The 21427-nt window shown below is 42.3% G+C and overlaps 1 protein-coding gene across 2 annotated transcripts in view; it reads left to right on the top strand.

The window, feature by feature from the left end:
• Nucleotides 1–17568, top strand: part of znf827 (zinc finger protein 827) — a 64849-nt gene extending 47281 nt beyond the window's left edge. Inside the window, exons 9-15 of one of the 2 annotated variants that reach the window (XM_083977546.1) lie at nucleotides 3597–3734; nucleotides 5032–5203; nucleotides 6326–6492; nucleotides 9333–9542; nucleotides 10408–10585; nucleotides 12846–12896; nucleotides 13258–13396. In XM_083977546.1, coding sequence (XP_083833672.1) covers nucleotides 3597–3734; nucleotides 5032–5203; nucleotides 6326–6492; nucleotides 9333–9542; nucleotides 10408–10585; nucleotides 12846–12894 — 914 coding nt within the window. In that variant the 3' untranslated portion in view covers nucleotides 12895–12896; nucleotides 13258–13396. Of the gene's footprint in view, nucleotides 1–3596; nucleotides 3735–5031; nucleotides 5204–6325; nucleotides 6493–9332; nucleotides 9543–10407; nucleotides 10586–12845; nucleotides 12897–13257 lie in introns of both variants that reach the window. The other variant, XM_083977547.1, reaches the window with a different exon arrangement.
• The last annotated feature ends 3859 nt before the right edge of the window (nucleotides 17569–21427 follow it).

The raw sequence follows: 21427 nt of genomic DNA, 5'->3' as shown, positions 1-21427 counted from the left end.
CCACAGCCTACCAGCTTCTGCTTTACATGGTCTGTGGTAACCCCCTCCCCTCCTCCTCCTCCTCTCCTCCTCTCATATTTAGAGCTCCATCCGGCCTCTCTTGCACTCTCACGCATTTCCCCAACCTGAAGGCCTCTGCCCAGGGCATCCCCCCTCCGTCTCCCTCTCCTCCCCTCTTCCCTGCCATCCCAGAACTTCCTCCATGTTCCTTTGGCAGTGAGAGATCCAGAGGTTAATTAGCTTGTGCCAGCTTTGCCTGTCCCTCTGCCAGTTAATGAAAATCTGATTGGCTTCTGGGTGTCAAGAGTGTCCTGAAAGTTAATTCGCCCAGTCCACCTCCCCTTTCCCTTGTGTGTTTAAGCTTCACATCCAGCCTCTGCTGCTTTCTCTTTTACTGTTGTACTGTTTTACTCTTTACTTCATATATGTGTGTCTGTCCACACCTGCTCTTTTTATCCAATTTTTCTTTTTTTTTATCATCTCTATGTTCAGTACGTTGGTAAGCATTTCTGCTTGCAGTGGACCTTCAATTAAACTGACCCACTGTGACCTCCCGCATAATCAGCTTTCACACTTTTTGGATACAACATCAAGGGCTACATTTATTTTGGAGTTCAGATATCAGCACATAATTTACTGGGTGTAAAAGGACCCGTGCGTAATGAGTAACAAATGACAAATGTATATGATTGTCTCTAGACTATTAGATCACTACAGAAATTGTAAAGTATGTGTCTACTTCCAGCTTTTGGGTGTAGCACAATCCTTCATTTCTTGTTTGTGTCCCTTTCTATCCAGCTCTAATTGTGCTAATTAAACCATTAACCACTTCAAGGCCCACACCACACCCTAATTGGCTTAATCATAAGTGCGTTGGCTGGGTCCTGGCCTCGAGTCTCTGCTGCTCGGCTTTGCGTCACCTTGTGTGACCAGGCCATCCCCTGGTTTCACTTACGTGAGTCAGGACAAGTTAATGCTTTTACGTGCTAAGCTTTACCTACAAGCTCCATAAGAAGGTTTGGATTCTCAGAATGAGCCGGCGTACTGACAACAAAGGACAAGTTTAGAGATAAACAGTGTGAATAGCCGGTCACGGTCAGATAGCAGTGTGGCCGTCATGCTGAGAGGCAGATTCCAGCTGATGCACGAGGATCAGGGAGTTCATGACCCGCAGGTCGACTGATTACTTACTTACTTAGTTTACAGGGAAGTGCTGTTTTACACTGGTGTACTTGGATGTCTCCACCACCACACACATGCCCTCACTTACCTTTGTGACGGTGGTGAGTCACAGACTTGGAGCAGAACGCAATCACATGGCCGATTTGGTAGCAGCAGGATGGTTAAATCTTCCAGTATTGATTAATCAAACTTTTTTATTTTTGTCCTAATCAATAGTTGCATTTGCGCATGAAGCATTCAATTGTAAGGTAGGCGATAAACAAACCAAAAATGACAGATCACAATAAAGCAAAAAGTGAAGCTTTAACCAATGAATGTTGGGTTTTTAGCTTTAAAATCAATGCAACAGATTCATTATTTTTGCTGTCGAGATCTTGTGTCCTGGAAAGTATATTCTTTAGAAAGCTTCTATCCTCAATTCAGAAAATACTGTGTAATCATTACCAATTCAAATGTAGTTTGAATGTGGTGCTTTTTCAGAAAGTTAAGTTTTTAAAAGATTAGATTAGATTAGATTAGATTAGATAAAACTTTATTCATCCCGAAGGAAATTATTCGGCCAGGCCGCTCTAGAGAAATAGAAATAAATAGAATACAAGGAGGAAAATATATGACAAAATATATCCTGCAATGTCTAGACAATATACACAACAAAGAAGCAACCTAGATATAAGTTAAAAGTTAAATACACTAAATAAAGTAGTACTGAGTTGTGATAGCTGGGTTACTCCACTTAGAACAAATGAAGTAATGTCTGTCTGATTTTGTGTTTGATTAAATATTGAACTTTTTGGGGTACATACCTTACCAAAATTTCAAAAGAAGATACCTATCGGTTGTCCTCATGCATCCTGCCCTTGTTTCTCACTCCCTTGTTTTACATCATAAATAAAAAATACATTAAATTTTTTATTATATGGTAGTAACTCTTCACTCTAAAAAAAAAAAATCAGAATAATAGTTCTTTGTGCTTGAATCACATTAAAAGTGCCGTGTTTTGCTTATGACAGCTCCCAAAATATCTGTTAGCGATGGTGTGACACAAATGAAGTTACACAACATGAATAAACTGGTTTGCATGCAGAGGGCAAGGGTTGGGATTAAAAATGTGAAACAGATACAGGAGGAAAAAAAAGGCTCAAGGGTTTGTGAGTCACTGTAACAACAGTAAAAATGTTCACAGCCAACACCTTCTTTTACTTTTGCCATAAAACCCAAAATAGAAAAAAAAAACATTCTTTGATTTTCCTCATTGTGATATCCAGACCCCAAGTAGACTGTATTTTATAGCACAGCTTTAAAAAATGAAAGCCCTGTCAATAGTAAAAAAGAAAAAAAAAAGTGATTGGATGAAGCTACCACAATTTGTTGTTGAGTATGAACTGTATATTGTGGTTGTTTTGGTTGTTTGCAGATGGATCAAGCAACACAGAGTTTTTCAAACACTCATGAAGATTAAGAATGAAACTCAGTGACTTACAGAGTCCTTTGTCCTGTTTTTTGCACATAAAAAAGTTTGGACTAAGGTCAGTCTGTGTTGCATGTTCTCTCTGAACAATATGGACAATAAGTACATGAAAAAAAAAATCTGAAGAAGTTGTCCAACACAATGAAAAAATAGTCCTTTTTTTCCCCGTAAGTGAACCACTCAATGATCTATTCATGTTGCGAGGTTTAATTCAAAGCATCAACTTCTATTCTTCGGTGTCTATCAAAGCATCTGAAAATATTCACACTCAGTCTTTTTATTTCTTAGACTGTGGTGCAGCGACTGAGAGGAGGTTTGTGAGCGACAGACAGGGGTTTTTTGTTCACATTAAAGGTCAATTCACTGTGTAAAGGACAACAGGGTGATCATGTGGACTGTACGCATAGCATGCATACTCCGGATAATGAAATGAATCAACAAATACCTTTAAATTCATTGTGTAACACATACAAAGTATAAAAAAACAACAATTTTGAGTTTAGAAATATTCCTTTATGAAATCTGAACAAAGAAAACAAGTCTGTATTGTGTCATTGAAAATGTTTTGCTGGTGATAAATCTCATTTAAGGTGGGTAAAATGAGATGAAATCCTTGTGGCCTGTCTGCTTCCCAGTTTCACCTCTAAACTGTTAAGTATTTAATACAAGTAAAAAGGGATCACATTTTACAATAATTCAGAGTATACTATGTCCATCAGAATGTGATGAGCACACACCACAGCAGTGTGTGACAGCTTCAGCATCAATACATATTGAATTTAAGTTACTTTGATTTATTAATGGCAGCTTGACTTCACAGCCTTTGGTCTGCCCGCACGTCTTTGTGTGGACAACTGTATCAGCAGTAAATGATGAGTATTGTTTTTGTGTGCCTCTCTCTCTGTGTGTGTGTGTGTGCCTGCATGTGTGTGTGTGTGTGATCCAGATTCAGAGAAGGATGATGGGGAGCCAGGAAACGGGATTGCCCAGTGGAGACTAAATGAGCAGCTCTTCCCCTGTCCGGTCTGTGGCAAGGTGTTTGGTAGACAGCAGACTCTTTCTAGACATCTGTCTCTACACACCGGTAAATACAACACACACATACACACACACACACACACACACACACACGCCCACATAACAATATTGTATCACATTTGCATCTCTTTGTTGATGTATAGATGCCAGCAGCAGTTGTGTTTGTGCATGTGTGTTTGTGTTTTTGCTGCTCACAGTAAGTAAATAAGGTTGACTAGACTAGATTACCCTTCCTTTAAAGAGATTACTACCATGATTAGTCTCACTGGGAAAACTGCCCGTCTAATTACCCAGCTAGAAGGATGCCTCACTGAGTATCTACACACACACACACACACACACACACACAACATACACACGCACGATAGTAATTCTGATGCACATACGATCGGTTCCCACTTTCACTTTTCTCTCTCACACTCTCAGACGTGGGAGTCTTCCTCAAGACGATGAAGCTGCACACTCTTCACTCTCCTGATCACACTGCGTCTTCAGACTTAATTGATCCATTCTCCCCCCATCGCTGCCTCCCATAATCCCTCTCTCGGTCCTTATTAGCAAAAAAAAAAAAAAAGAATTAATGAATACAACTTTATTTAAAGCAAATTAATCAAGCATTAGAAATTAATACAACCTAGTTGGGATAGCAGACCAAATCCCTCAGTGCACAAATGGAGCCTCGTGTATAAAATGCCCCCACACAATTGGACATGCTCTTGCATTTTGCGTGCACACACTACACAACACACACACACAAACACACACGTGCGCACACACACACACCATCTGAGAGTGTTGGCTGTGAACAGCTTGGCCACACCACAGAGAGCAGAAGCAGGGGCATATGTCAGTGTGATGGTCTTTTTGGTTTCCCCGGCGACATAAAGGTTGCCTGGCTCCATGTCCTTGGGGCAAATGGTGCGTGTGAGCGCGTGCACATTTGTGTGTGTTTCAGAGGGGGAGCTAGGGGGGGAGATGATGTGTTGTTATGTTGATTTGTTTTGGGATGAAAGGGAAGATTGTGTTTTTTTGCATTTCATTTTTTATTTGATGTTTTATTGCTGGAAAATGAGGTGAAATTATGTTGGTACACGTCTCAAATTATTACCATCTTGTGACATCCAGATGGTCCCCTCGAAAAGTTGATTTTATCAGACATTTCTTCCTCTACTTGGGATCAGAGTTGCAGCTGGGTCAGGTGGAGGTGAGGAAGGGGTTAGGCATTAAGTAATTAGGTTTAAGCTTGCTCTAAAGGCTCGGTGGCGGAGCGCAACTTAATGAAATATCATCTGAGGTAATTTACAGTAACCCGAGGTCTCGTGTCTGTGTGTATTGTGTTGCAGAGGAGAGGAAGTACAAGTGTCACCTGTGTCCTTACGCCGCCAAGTGCAGGGCTAACCTCAATCAGCACCTGACCATCCACTCTGTCAAGCTGGTCAACACGGACGCCGAGCAGATCGTCGGCGCTATTACAGCCGACTCCACCGAGCGCAAGAACTGCCCTTACTACTACAGGTAGTAATAACACAACAACGCACTAACGTCCAGATCACAGCTGAGCCTGAACACAGCATTCATTTTTGATGGATCCTATTGTCCAATTAAAAATGTATGAATTTCCTAATTTAATTTCCCCACAACTGCTGCATTTTATTAGTCTGTTTTCTGTTTTTCTGTTTTCCTGAGTCGGTCGTTTGGCTGTAAAGAAGTAATTGAACATTGTGGGAAGATTTACTTATTTGCCTAGGGTTGGATGAGAAAGTCAATATCACACTTGTTATCTGGTGTTTAAATTTGGAGCCAGAGTCAGGAGATGGCTAGTTTAGTTTAGCTTAATGATTCAAAGTGAGGAAAACCTTGGCCTTATCAAGAGATTAAATAAAACATCCACCTTCTAACACCTCTAAAGGTTACAAAATAACATGTTATATTTTGTTCATTTAATCTGTATGAAAGCCAAAGTCTACAAATGTTCATTGAAACAACTGAACTACTTTGTGGTTGGTTGTAGTGAGTCTCCACTGATCCTAGAAGTCTCATTTTGGGAGTTTTACAGTAGATGTGTTGGTTGAAATGAAATTTGAATTTGAGACTGAACCTGCTTAGCTTAATGCTTAACTAAGCTAACGGTCTCCTGGCTGTAGCTTCATACCTTACAGACATTTACTACAAGATTGATATTGACCTTCTCATCAAACTCTTGGCAAGTCAGTGAATAAGCAAATTTCCCCAAAGTCTTTGTTTGTAATGTGGTCTTTGATTATTGTCTTCATGGGTGAGGTTTTCATATAAGCCCTCTCGGGTTTCATACCTCCCCTTCGCACATCCCAATCATAATAATTGTTTATATTTTTTTAAATGATATGTTTGTGCAAAAAAATAAAATAAAATGTCATTACTTTAATACTTTTTATGTAGCTAACGATTTGAAAAGAGTTGAATCTCACCGCTGCTGCGTTGTAGAACTGATCCTTCTCAGATAAACAGAAATGTATCCAAGCCGAAACCAGTTAACAATTAATGCAAACATAATGTGACACATGAAGCTGACTGACTGCCACCCCCCCCCCTCTCTCTCTCTCCCCTCCCCTCATTCTCACCATCCTTCTTCCTTTCTCCACTCTGTTCTCTGTCCAGCTGCCATGTGTGTGGTTTCCAGACAGAGCTGAACGCCCAGTTTGTCAGCCACATGTCGCTCCATGTGGACAAGGAGCAGTGGATGTTCTCACTCTGCTGCAGCGTCTGTGACTACGTCTGCATGGAGGAGAACGACATGAAGAACCACATTAGTACTGGACACGCAGGTACAGACCTCCTGCTTATTGACTGGCAGCTCGCCCATTCTGAGCGACGGCACCGGTGATCGATCAGTCCTCTCTGATTTCTGTTGGTGTGATGTAGGGATGGAAAAACTATCAATTATTGTGCATACAATGTTTTTACAGGTAATCAATTAGGCCTGTCTATAAAATGTCAGAAAAACTCCTGTGACGGTTTCCTAAAGTCCAAGGTGACATCTTCACTTTGCTTTTTTTTTTTTTCCTCCACCTAATCATGAGCAGTTTATTCTGAGAAGCTGACACTCGTTCACGTTGGCTCTTTTTACTAATAAAAAAAAGGAAATCTTAAATGTTTAATGTACTATCAAACAAGAATAAGCGCTCTGATGCAGTGTTCTTGTTTCTGCTGTTCCTGCAGGGTTCATAAACATGTGCTGTGTTGGATAGTAGCAAAAGTACATGATTCAACCCCTAGAAAAATGATTTATCGTGAGTTATTTTCAAAATTACTCTCACATGTTAGAGTGGGTGGTAGCTTACACATTGTGGCTCTTGTTCACAGCTCAGAATAGAAATACAGTGCAGTATCTGTACAGTGACACTTTTTCTATTGTTTTGGCTCTGTACTCAAACACACAGGGTTTAAATTTAAACAGTGGCCGAGGTTTAAGAGCCGACTTTCAGCTTTAAGGGTTTTGGGTTTCACAGCTGCTTTTATACCTGTTCGGCTCAACTTTCCAGCAGCACAGTAGCACTAAGGCCTGCTGTTTTCCCACACAATCGATTCAAGTTTCATTTAAAAGTGAAAAGCAAAAGGTGTTCAGTTCAATATTATTAATATTCTTCTTTGTATTTTTTGCTTAAAAAATACAATTGATCATCTGTATCATTGCTAGTTACAAGAACAAAAAAACCTGTCTCTGTCCAAACACGTTATATGAAAGGGAATCAGCAAGGACTGTTTGAAGTCAAAACATCATAATATAACAGTAATTTACAGTTTATAAACACACGGTTCAGGATCAGTTCAGAGGACACAGGGAAAGACAAGCAGTAGAATTGGGTTTCACAAACAAGCCTCCTCTAGTCGACCTCCTTTGGACTTTTTAAAGATGCCGCTCTGAACCCCTGGTGGTCGATATGAGTGTTTTTGTCTAAAACAGCTTTGTCCAGTTTATTGCTGACGTTTTGTTCTTCCACTGTTCCACAATATGTGTGTGTGTGCGTGTTTGCTCTGTGTGTGTGTGTGGGTGGGTGGGATTGTCCAGCCCAGACAGCTGAGGGGTCTTTCAGAGGCCACAGTGGCCTTGTTTATCTGAGAAGGTTGGCCCTTATCGTGCCTGGGGGGAAAAAAATCAATAGGCCTTGGGTCCTTTGGAGACGAGCTGGGTTTACGATGCCACTGTGGCCATCTTTTAAGTCTCTCAGCCAGGCTTGGCATTTATCTCAGTCTCGCACAAGATGGCCACCGCCGCCCAGCGCACAAATGTTCATAAACTTCATAAACACATCGCAGCCCTACCTACCGTACCGTACCTGCTGCTGTATGCGGAGGGGATTTAAATAATATGTCAAGGTCCAGCCCTGTTTGTTAAAGCGTCTAAACTTCAGAGGGTCAGGGTGGCCAGAGCACCACTTAGAGGAAACCCTGACAGGCTGTGAAAAGCCCAGTTATCTGGTCAACTGTGTGGACACGCCCAGGTGAGAGATGGCTGAACTCAGCAGGTGCGATAGTTCAAGCTGACCCCCCGTGAAGCCCGGACTCTGCACGGGCTGGTTGGGTGCCCTTCTCAGCAGGGGGAGGAAGGTGGTGAATTATGTGACAGTGTTCCTTGATATCCTTCCCCCCCTGAATCCTCTGGACGACTGTGACTGCTTCTTTACTTTTTTTTTTTTTTTTTTGGTTGCTAAATCGTGAATGCTGCCGTGCAGGCGCAAATGAAGCTCTTCGTAAGGAGAGAAAGTGGAATATTTCTTAGTTGAGGTATGTTTCAAGGTCGAGGCCCACTGGCTCAGAGCAGCGTCGTTTTTTTTCTGTCTTCCTCCTTTTGCTTACATTCTGTGGCATTAACCTTTTGGATATTGTAAGAGAAGGCAAGTAGATGTTAAATACTGCAGCACGGGAGATAAAAGCTTCCTCAAGACGGTTCAATACTGTATTCATGCTGCAGCTACGACTCTGCTGTGAATAACCCTGGTATATTTAGATTTGACTGAAAGCAGTCAATCATGCCATCTATGACTGTATAATGTCCTTTATAGAATATAATGTGCCCTATATGCTTATATTTCTGTATGTTTTCATTCCCTCTAGTGTGTGTGTGTATATGTGTGTGTGTGCCTGTATTAAAAAGTCAACCATTTCAGGATCAGTGCAGCCTTTTCTCCCTCCTTCTCGCTCCCTCCTGAGTGAATGCCCTTTGTTGAGCTGTGCCCTGAGATGCTCCCGCCATCTTAGCTCCTTCGGCCATGACCCACGCTCCTCACCCCTCGCTCTCGCCCCCTCCCTGTCTATTTCCCTCTCTCTTCCCAGTGAATTGCAGACTTAGAGAAGGGGATCAATAAAAGCACACTGCATCTTGATTGGACTGGCAGCCGGGCCTCAGTCAGAGCACAGGACTGTCGAGGCTGCCTGCTTGTATTCTGTTTGTGTGTACGTCAGTGTGTGTGATGCACATAATGATGAGGATCTTGCGACAGATTTCTGCAGATTTTTTTTTTCTTTTTTCTTTTTTTTAATATCTGTGTCCTATGTTTTTCCTCTAGGTTTGTAGCTGGTGCAGTTTTTTTTCCCCCTCCAAATGTTGCTTTCACAAATCTTGTGATAAATCTTTCTGACGTTCTGTCTGTCGTCTCATGTCCAGGTCTGAACTCGAGAAGTCCCCTCAGCGAGACCAAGAGCACCTCCTCATCCCTCTCGGCCCTCAGCGATTCACTCAACAGCTCGGAGGGCGGAGACCTCACCCACGGTAACGAAGAACTCAAGAGCCTGCTCGCCCCGCCCTCCTCCGCAGGCAGCCAGTCCAGCTCCGGAAGCCACTCGGGATCAGGAACCGAGGACAAGTCTGACAAAGGCAAGGAACCGGATGCACTCTAGTTACTAAAAAAAAGATAAAAGTATTGTTCACTACAAGATTAAATATTGTTTGAGGAATGTTAATCAGGACTGTGTCATCTGATTTGATTAACAGTGACCAGACAACCTATAAACTTCAACTTCAAGATCCTGATTCAAATTTTGTCCACACAGTAACATCCCAATCATCAGTGTTAAAACAGACATCCCTCATGTGAAACGACGAAAACCTTTCTAAACCAAACAGTGTGTGTTCATGTAGGGTTCCATCCCTCATAATAAGAAGCTGTTTTAAGTTTTCATGGTCCGCTATCCAAAGTTTTATTCCCCTTATGGTTTGGCACCGTACTCAGATTTAACACTCACTCTTTGGTCAGAAAGTTGATAAAGAGGCGTCGTGTGAGGACACAAGGAATCGCTCGCTACATCTCCTGTCATTCAGAAATATGCCCCTTAATCCAGAGGAGTTGCAAAAGATTGCAAAAGAGTTCTGATAGTGACGACATTTCGTGTTGACTTCATTCACTTAATCGTATTCATATGTGGCCTAATCCGGGCTGTATTGAATGATTTTTCTTCTTCCATTCCATCCATCCAGCGATTTTACACATGAAGGTCAGTTTACTTGTCATGGGGCGAGTGCTTCTCAGGCTGTCAGAGCAGTTGTGTAGTGTGTTGAGATTTCTCAACTCTGAAACAACCCTGATGCTGTTGCAGAGGTGGTGAACGGTTGGACGTTAAGACTACAGCCTGCTAAACAAAATGACCAAAAAATGTCTTTCAAAAAAGAAAAAGAAAAAAGCTGACTCTTAACCCACCCTCTCATCCTCTCTCTCATCCTCTCTCTCTCTCTCTCTCTCCAGGCTTCGAGTGTGTCTTCTGCAACTTTGTGTGCAAGACGCGTAGCATGTACGAGCGGCACCTCCAGATCCATCTCATCACGCGGATGTTCGAGTGCGACGTCTGCCACAAGTTCCTCAAGACGCCCGAGCAGCTGCTGGAGCACAAGAAGTGCCACACCGTCCCCTCCGGAGGGCTCAAGTAAGGAAAGCAAGTACAGACAGAGGTTCCTAACTCCGCCAGTCCTCCCCCTCCCCCACCCCCCACCTTTTCAACTCACAACACATTAAACACACACACACACATGTTCACCCATTCGTAGACCAGTGCTGGAGATATACTGGTTCCAATAAAAGTAAAAACTGATGCTACTAAATAATAATGTTGAGCCATTCACAATGGTTATTATCTTATACGCACCGTTTAACTTATCTTATATATGTTTAATAATGCATATGGATGCATAATTTCCCATGCCTGACGTTATCCTGGTCCCTTTTTTACTAGATATACAGATGATACCCCGCAAACTTTCTTTAATAACACAGACACACGGATACATGGTCTGTTTGAAGATTATTGTTGCTGAGTGCCTTGAATCAGTTAACCTCACTTAAACATTCATCATCTGCAGCCAGCAAATGAAACGATACAAGCTGTAGTGGTGTTTTTTTTTTCTTCCCTTTTTTGCCTCCACAGTCTCTTTTGGCAAGTAGCACTTATTAGACAGTGGGGCTCTGTGGGTCTGCAGTAGCTGTTCTGAACATAAGGAAGAGTGGAGAGGAAATGGGCCTCCCCTCAGGGTCCGTTGTTCCACTGCCCACAACTAACAGCCATGCCAAAGGAAAAAAAAAATATCTGATGAAACCTGCATCCCAGAAACCCATGTGTATTATATAAAATTTGTTGGCGCCCTCTTAGAAAATCTCCAGATCACCTACATCTGTAACATCGCCGACTGGACACCGACGAGTCAGTCATAATGAATGTGTATGTAACAAAACTAATGCATGCTTTTAAAAGCTAATGACCTTAATGAAAACAACCACAGCATATAGAGATACACATGCACTGCAGATTAGATGCAGTCATCTTATGCTACACTTACAAGCAGCCTTATTTATTTATTAGGACGTCGACTGTTTTTGTAGCTCTAGTCTCCGAACATGCCTCCCTCTCCATCTCCATACTCCAGTCCCACAGGAGCCTTTGTTGTACTGTGACACGTTTATATGTCCCATTTCAGGCCTCGTCAACCTAACGTTAAGCTCATCTGTTGACCTCAGCATCCGCAACACAAGTTTCTGATCAGGACTAAGTCACAGTGCTGTATAAACACCAAACACACAGCTTCAGGGAGGCACAGGCTTGAAAAAGCTTCCACACATGAAAACATTTCCCTAAACTTTTTTTTTTTTTTTTCAAGAAAGACAACACAAAAGTAGGACATTCTTGTTAAAACATGCCACATGTCGCATCCAGTCCTCATGGGTTAAGGTTCATTTCAAGCAACACAAACCACGTTTTGTTTTGTTTTTTCGAGTCGCTCTCATAACTCCAGCCTGTGCATGTGCGGAGTGTCATTATGACTATCGCCTCATTGTCTCATAAACAAAGATCAGTGTTCTACATCTTTTTTTCTGTGCAGCCATCAGTGGAGTTAGGATGTTCTCAACCTTGTTTAATGTGTGGATACGGTAGCATTTCTCACTGAATGTAAACCAGTTGCCAAAGAAGTTAAACTGATTTCTGTTTTGTACAAATCCTGTGGATAATAGAGCACAAACACACAGGAAGCCCACTGACCCCCCCTCTCCCCTCCCCTCATAGCTCAAAGATATCCACACAGAATCTTTGAGTCATTAACTAGGGGACTTGCTGCTAGCTGTAGTGTGTAAGTGAATTAATGTAAAGGAGCTTTTTGTAACAAAATTTAAATGTTTATTCTGTCTAGTGTGAATGTTTTTGAAGCCAGATTGATTTCTGTGAGCCAACATTCAAAAGAGAAAGCATACTTTAGATTCTTTTTTCATTCAATGAAGGAAACAGAGGAAGAAGAACTGAGCTCTCTGGGTATTTTTTAAATATTTTATATTAGATTATTGAGGGATTTGCTTTAACTCAGTTTTGCTGTACTGTTTATATCTGCAAATGTTAGTCATGTTTTCAATTTTTCAAGGTTTACACAGTCTCGTAATTTATGTAAACCACATTTATGTTTACACACAAAAGCAAGCAGGACTCAGGTACACATTATTAAAAAAGGGTTAATGGACATTCAGGGCAGAAATTGCAGATATTTTCTGACCCCAAATCCAAGATTCTGTGTTTCCCAGTCCAGTGTGTACACGTGTATACACTTGAGTGATGCAAAGTGTTTTTTATATATGTAGGAGTGTGTAGACAGGGAGAGAGGGCCTTGACCATTTCGAGGTTTTTCTGAGGTGATTCTGTTCTGCAGGGTTTGTGAAGCGCTTTGGGGCCCAGAGCAGATGAAAGGTGCTATTTAAATGTAAGTGCCACTCCATTCCTTCATTTCCCTTCATGTCCTACTGCTCCAATCTTTTCTCCAGCCTGTCAACCCCCCCTCCTCCCCTCCCCGCCACACACACACATACCTGATCATCACCCCAACTCTCTCATCCTTAAACTGCCACACATACCACCATGAGCACACAGACCTGTACATCACACACACTTTTCCTTTATCTGTCCTTCTCCTCTTCATCATTTTGTGTTTTTGAAATTTCAACTTGTGTTAGGTGTTTTTTTCAGTGCACACTTTGCCTACAACTGTCCTTTGTTTTTTGTGTGTGTGTCGTGTCCTCCCTCCCTCCCTTCCTCCCTGCTTCCTTTTTCGTTGCATTACCCAGGTGCCCTTTCTGCATCTACTCCACCAATCGTCCAGCGGCCATGGAGTGCCACCTTAAGACGCACTGTAAGATGGAGTACCGCTGCCGCATCTGCCAGGGACTGTGGCCCGACCAGGCCTCATTGGAGGCCCACATGCGCGGGCACCGCCTGGGCAACCACTACAAGTGTGAGCAGTGTGGCTACTTGTCGAAGACGGCCAATAAGCTGATCGAGCATGTGCGCGTGCACACGGGCGAGCGGCCCTTCCACTGCGACCGCTGCTCTTATAGCTGCAAGCGCAAGGACAACCTCAACCTGCACAAGAAGCTGAAGCATGCGCCGCGCCAGACTTTTGGCTGCCAAGAGTGCCCTTTCACCACCACACACCCCTTTGTCTTCAGCCGCCACCTCAAGAAACACCAGAGTGGAGGAGCGGGGGGACTGGACGGAGGCTTAGGAGGAGGAGGAGGGGAAGAAGAAGAGGAGGAAGATGAGGAGGCGGCAGGAGAGGAGGAGCTGCCTCTCGAGGGAACATCGCCGGGGGGCCCGTCACAGCAGAAGAGCCAGGAGAGGTTCCTCTTCGGCGGAGGAGGAGGAGGGAGCAGCGGAGGGAGTGGGAGTAACAGCCCCCTCATGAGTCTCACAGCGTCCCAGGCGCTCCAGTCTGTCGCCCTGTCACTCACACTGGGCAAGTCCCACCAGCTGGACCCCAAGGGCCCTCTGCACTGCTTGATCAGCGCTAACGGCGGCGACGGCACCAGGAACCCCGGCGGTCTGGGCGGCGGTGGCGGCGGCGGCCCCTCCCTCTTCCTCCCCACCTCCCGCCACGTGTTCGAGCAGTACAGGAACTGCGACCGAGCGCACCTGATCCCCCTCACCACCCTGTTCACCCACAACAGCCGCTTCACATTCCACTCGCACCTCCACTCCAGATGGCGGCCCGCCACATCTCCTCTCCTCTTCTCCTCCAACTCGGCCTCCCCCTCCCGCTCTCCCCCCTCACCCACCTCCCACAAACACTCCTTCCTGGCCTACCTGGGACTGATGGAGAGGGCCAAAACTGTTTGACCTCACCCACCTCCTCCTCCTCCTCTCCTCGCTCTTTCCCTCACTCCTTGGACGGTGGTGTGAATGACACTTGACCACTGCAGTGGGAGCAACATCTTTTCCAATCAGACCAGCAGAATAAGCTGGACCAGACAAACATATTGAAGAAAAGAAAAAAAAAACATTTATAAGAGAAAAAGGCTGTACATGCTAAAAATGCATTTATATCAAAAAGCTGCTTTTCTTATCAGTTCTATCAATTGAATTATTACTACTTCAACTACTACTCTCTATTACCTTTTCTTTTCCGTTTTTAAACGTCTGAATGACCTGGACCCAGTTGCATTATCTGAGGAAACTAACGTATCTCAGTTTTATAGATATTTTTCTTTAGTCATTTGACGAGATAAAAAGTTGAAAAAGACGAAACAAAACTTGCAAGTGCTATATTTTAGTGCATTTTTGTCTATTGCTATTATGCATCGAAATAGCATGCCTGTTTCTGTGTTTCAACTAGCTTTGACGTCATTAGGAAGCTAAATTCGAGATATCCTGAAGTGTTAGCGGTGCGACAGAACCAATGAAACGGCATGCTTTTCATTGAAAAAGGCACGTTTCCAAAGCAACGCCTCAAAACCACGCACTTACTTATTTATCAATCTTGTACATAGTTTTGTAGCCCTTCCCCCTCCCATCTTTTTGAGTTCTGTTGGTTTTTTTGTATAATGGTGAAACCATATTATGCATAGCTGCTGCCTGATATCACCTCTGTCTCAGAATACATTGAATTAAATGGGTGACTAGCTAATTTTGATTTTTTTTTTTTTTTTTTTTTTTTGTAAGCTCTTAATACAGGGAAATAAGCTGTGATGATGTAAATATTCAAATATGTAAATTGAAAATATTCGATCTGACCCACCATGACGAGAAACGTAAGTTTATTTCTGACAATTTGATTTGAATATAAATGTAAAATGTTTGCCAATGCACTTGCACTCACAGGTAAATAAGCAGTGAAATCCTCCTGGACAACGAACGCGTGACCAGACTGAAATCTTCATTCGTGATGTCTGAGACCAGGTGGTTATCAGCGCAGCTTCATATGCAGAATTATGTATAACACACCTATACTTAGAAGAGATATATGAGATAACTGTTTTGTGGAGGTGACTAGCTCTGGGTTAGCGAGCTGCCCACAGCCAGGGTCACCACAGGCCGATTCAATGGTGCTTTTTGGAGCTTTTTGTAATTTTTGTGTACAAAAAAAAGAAAAAAACTGTTCCAAAATGACTTGAATGAATGTATTTTTGTTTATGTACATGAAAAAGAAGCGATACAGAAGTGTGAATAGGGACGTCTTCTGTGCTGGTGAAGGCAGGAAAGTTTGTGTGTTTGGTGGCCTTCTGTGTCTTTTTCTTTTGTTTTGTTTTTCTTTTTCTTTTCTTTTTTAATTTTTACTTTTTTTACTGAGCCTTTTACATCATAATAAAACATTTTCTACTAACATTCATAGAGCACCCATTGTGAGAAGAAGAAAAAAAGCTCCCGTAGGTGCAATGATGAAGCAAAGCCATTCACTTGTACAGCGTTGTGTTCAATGGCACTGGCTTCTGTTAGGCCGGCTGACACGGTACTGCTTATTACCCTCCCCTCCCTCCCTCCTGTCAAACTTTTTTTGAGTTTTAATTGCACTTAATGTAGTAACACTTAAAGCCAAAAGCACTTAAACCTTTTGTTTTCCTTTATTTTAAAGTGCAAACTTCGATCCATCATGTCACTATAATGTGAAGTTAGACAGTAGTTGCTGGACATGACTCAATCAACATCCCTTAGTTTCACGTGTAGGCATTTCTAGCGGTGCAAAAGGGTCTGCCTCCGTGAAATCGGAGAAAGTAAAAATACAAATTGCATGAATTAGACAGTAGAGGTTAAGCTCTCCCTGGGAACTAAAGGTCCCAGGCTAAATTTTTGTGATAGCCAACTTTGCACAGTGCTGCACTTTTTGATTATGAGAATATGTATTTATCCGTAAAATGCTCAAAAAGAAGTTATGTTTCGCGAGAAGGGGGCAGCATAGTACAAGCATTTTATTTTGAAAAAGCTTTACCCGTTATTGATCATGCTTGTGTTCCTAAGTGGTCTTCAAGCCAAAATCCCTTATTTGTAAAGGGATTGTTTGTTTGTTTTAAATTTCTTTCTTTATCGTTTTCTTTTGTCTATATTATTCATGCATTTTCTGTTAATGAATCATTGTTGCTTTTTTTTATTTTTCTACTACAATCTTGTCAGAAAAACAATGTCGATTGGACAGAGATCATGAATTGTCAAGACCAAAATGTAACACGCGGCAGGATGTGATGTTAGGATTGAATCCGTCACATCCTGCTCTGGAGAGATGCCTCGATTGTCTCCCCTCCCTCTCCCTTCCCCAGACTCTTTTTACACTGCTGTTTGTTTGTTCCTTTTTGCTCTGTCAATGTCTGGCATGCTGTCTCTGGAGTGAAAGGAGCATCCCTCCAACACACACATACACACACTCACACACACATAGACTCTTCCTTGTACTGTCTACGTTATCTTTTATACTCTAGTGCCACTTGGTGGAAGGAAACCACCTGAGACTTCTGAGAATAAGTCAAACTAATTGTCAGGGTCCAAAAGGAAAAAAAAGATTAAGAGATAAAATAAAAGAAAGAATGTGTCCCCTCTTGACACCTTTTTAAAATGTCTGCCTTTTAATACAACATAATCATGAATGGCTGCACTTCTTTATGTCCCCCTAGTTTGAGTGTAATGTTTAAAAAGGTAACAGGGCTCTATCCTTTTGAAAACCAGTATTCTTAAGCACTTATTCTGTTGATTTGCCCAATTGTAAGCAGCACAGTGACCTTTTTTTTTTTTTTCTTCTAAAGAGCTTGACTACCTTTTCAGCACTTCAGAGTATGCATGACATCGCCCTCGCTCTAGTTCTTCAGCACTTAATTGTGTTTAAAACTAACTCCCTTGGTTGCGTTTAGTTAGCATCACCCTGCACTGTCCTACAATCAGTTAGCTTTAAGTTTGGCTGCATTTTATGATTAGAAAAGGCTCAACTATCTTATCTTTTGGCACTCGGTAAAGATTGGTATGTGCTGTACAAAGCTTTTTTTTATTACTCCATTGTTAAGGCTGTACAGGGTTGTGACGATAACTGGTAAATAGATCATTTGTACTTTTTTGGTTTTGTATTTGTTTCCTTTGTTTGGCATTATTTTATGTTCAACTTGCCAGATCTAAATGTAACAGGATTTGAAAGTAAAGCTTACATCAGATATTACATCACTCGTCTTGTCTTTTCTCTGTTTTTCCGTTTCCTTTAACAACATCATTCAGCATTAATTAGCTAAATATATAATACAACATTTTAATTTATCTTCTAAGCCGGCCATTTCAATCTGAATGCTCAATGTATTTAAATAAACTGGAAAATAATATGAAACAATTAATGATGGATTAATTGCTATAAACTGAATTAATCAATTTATTCTTACAGCCGTGTAATGAAGCAAAATATTCCAGCCTCTCAGACATAAACTGTCAGACAGTACATATTATTTTACATCTTACATCTTTTGGGGTTTTGATCCTGGGACTTTTGAAGATGTCATCTTGGGTTCTCAAATCACAAGGGCACTTTGAACTATTTTTCAAGTTTTGTATGTAGATGTAACAATCAATCAGTAAAGACAATAATCATTAGCTGCAGCCCCAACTACAAATTAGAAACTCACACATCACTAAATCTTCAGCAGCGTCTCATAATATAATAAAAGATGTAGTGAAGCGTTAAGCGTCAGTGTCATTCCTGACCTTGAGAAGACAGGTTTAAAAAACAATCTACAACCCCGAAGGTCCATTATTGAAAACTTTTTGTTTGTTTCGCACAGGATAGTTTTAATTTGATATAACTCCTTGTTCACAATTTGCAACACAGTGATAAGATCATCTTATCTCAAGGTGCTACTACTTGTTGTTTTTTATTGGGGTTGTCAATCAATTGAAATATTTCATCACAATTAATCACATGAGTAGCCTTAGTTAATTAAATGAATTGCTTATTATGCATTTTAAAGGGATGTTTAATGGAGAAATATGATAAAATAATGACCAATATTGTCCAGAACTGTCAAAAAATATGCCCAAATAATTACATGACTACACCATTGAGTGGTAACTGTCAGCAGATGATTTGTTCATCATTTGTGTTGCCAAAGGTTGAGGATGATGATTTTAGATGTGTTACAGAATATTGTAAAAAATAAAATAAAATAAAAAATCACATGAAATTATGGTCATATGGTATCATGATACAATATACTGAAAATCCATTAACTATTAAACCCCAAAAAGATCTAAAATCAGCTTTTAGCTAACATTCATTTCAGCATAACACCACTAGAAATGAAATAGGACTGTTTCTGCAACTGAACACAAATGAACTTTGAGCCTCTGCCTTTAAGACAACATGGACAAGAAGCCAAGTGAATTAAAGAGAAAGAAATTTGAACATCTATAGATCAGTGACAAGTGGGTAACCTGAACTCCACCTACAGCACTGAAAAAGACAATGAAATATTATCCAAAGCTCCTCATCAGCAACTAAATGCTCGCAGTGAGACAACAATACAACAATAAAATAAACCATTAAAAGTCTTCCATCACCATCTAATAAGGACTTCAAAGGCCTCGGTACCGAGTCAATGAAATTGTCAGAGCGTAGAGCAGCGAGGGAAGACACCAGACGAGTTGGCTGAGAAAAGATCAAGAAAAGATGTTTCACACTGAGTAAATATCATACAGCAGGGAGACAGTGACACGAGTTAAGGAAAAAGCACTGATCAGCTTTGAGGGACATTGGCATCGTCTAATTTATAACAGTGGTGTGCCATCATAATAGTAAGGAATAGGATCTGTCATGGTGTCTAGCTGGTGTTTTTATTAGACCGATGGGAGGTCTCTCTCCCTCTCCTTTCTGTGTTGTAGTAATGAAAGTTACAGCACGTTCTCGCCCAGCCAAAGGTTGGCCCTGCCTAATGAAAACAGATGAAGCAGAGATAAAGTGTTTGCCGACATTAAGGGACTCATTTATCACCGTTAGCCCCCGAGCTATAGAACACCTTGGTCTGGAGCTCTCCTTTAACAGGCCCTGCCTCACAGCACCCTGGTGGCATGCTGCAGCCTTCCAGGCACATGAACACCTCCATCTGTACTGCTCTCTCTCTTGCACTCGTGGCGTTTTTCGCATTGTGTTTGCAGATAATTTTGCTGTTTATGTCTCTCTCTCCATGTGTGTATGCGTCGTCTCAGTCGCAGGGGGTTTATTTGAGTTAGAGTGAGGTTTTAGCAGCAAAAAAAGAAAAGAAATTGGGAAGGAGTTGTAGAAGGAACCTTATCAAATCTAAAGGATTTGGCAGTCCTTGCGGGACCTCCATCGCTGCGCCCTCGATGTTGACCCATGTGGGTTCAACAGCCATCCGAAGCCGAATCTCTTCTGTTGAGGGGCCATGTTCTCATCTAGCTGCTCATCTTGCCTGTGTATTAATGAATCTTTTCGGCTGTGTTTAAAGCTGCTTAATTAAGTTCAAAGCAGCGCTCGGGGCACTGTGCGCCTGCTCAGCTGACCTCCCTACGAGTGGAAGTGTTGATTAGGAAGTGAAGAGACATGCAAGGCACTGCAGGGGATGGCTATTGATTGAAAGGATAGAAAACCTCATTTGGATTTTATGATTGGAATATCACACTGTACATGGGGGCTGTTTTTCTTCATTTGCCAAATAACAATAACTCCATTCCTTGCTCTCACAGTTTTGGCAAAAAAAAATTGTTAGCTAAGTGAGGAATTTCTGTGATAAGACCAAACGACGGAGTTTTCCCTCATCCCAATAATAGCCCTTCACCCTGGCCCGAGCTGTCTGCACAATGTCGACCTTTTGACACCACCTCACGAAAGTTGGCCGCTGTCGATCGATAGCGTGTTAGCTTTTTGTTTGTAGGTTCAGGCTGCCTTGGCTTTATTACAGCTGCTGAGAGTCATGGGGGAGTCGTGCACGGCTTTGTGAGAGAGGAGCTCCCTCTTGTTTGCCAAAAGTGTAATCCCGCCGTGACCCGCCGTGACCCTGCCCTGAGAGGAAAGCTGCTTAGACAGAAGTGCGTGTCTGTGGGAGCTCCCAGCTGCCTGGTCTCTCTCTCTCTGTCTCTCTTTTTCTCTCTATTTTCCTCGCTACATATACCTCTCTCTTATTTTTTCCCCTTTATCGCACCTCATACGTCTTTCTATCACACAGAATCTCTTTTCGCCCCTCATTCAACACTCCTCCTCTTGCTTTTCTGCCCTTTCATTTTTCTTTCTTTACACATTAAACTCCATGCAGGCTTCACTCAGCATCAGTACTTCCAAGACTCCCCCTCCTCTCCGCCCCTCCTTCCACCATCAAGGTTTTTAGCCTGTGAAGGAGCTGAGGCTTTGCTAAGTGGAGACAGATCTCCTTTTTTTTCTGCTCCAACAGAGAAAATAAACACACCAAGTCCTGCCATAGACAGCCTTCAGTACGTACTGCAGAGCAGGACCACTGGTGCACGAGAAAGAAGAAAATGAAGGAAGAAAATGACCTCTGGAATCGATTTGGCATGGGTTGAAGCCAGGGATAAAACTACGCAGAATGTGGCTCCGCTGAGGCTGCTTGTTGATTTGTAAATCTATTCATCTTTGAAAAAATTAGGCACTGAAATGAATCGGTAAATATGAAATTCCATGTTTATTCAGCCCTTAATAGTGTGTAGAGTTTGTACAAGTCTGCACAGGCTGCTACATGCAAAGTGCAAGCCAAAAAAACAAAGATGTCACGTTCGAGTGTGAGCGAAAAAGCGAGAGGAAGACAATCGGCCACGGAGGGGAGACCTAGGAGAGCAGCAGTTAGAGGAGATCTGCAGGCCTGTGCAGCGTGTCAGTCACTCGCTGCCCCGAGTTGGGCTGGACACGCATGGCGGGACATGTATTTACATGCATGTTTGGTGCCCAGCCCAGGGGCATAGCATCACTGCCTGCCCGCTCCCCCGCTGTGCCTGTTCCCCATTCTCCTGGGTGAGACATCACTCAGTGGGGGT

This window comes from Trachurus trachurus, assembly GCF_905171665.1.
Source record: "Trachurus trachurus genome assembly, chromosome: 1".
NCBI classification, from domain to species: Eukaryota; Metazoa; Chordata; class Actinopteri; order Carangiformes; family Carangidae; genus Trachurus; species Trachurus trachurus.
This window is presented reverse-complemented; position numbering and strand designations above follow the sequence as displayed.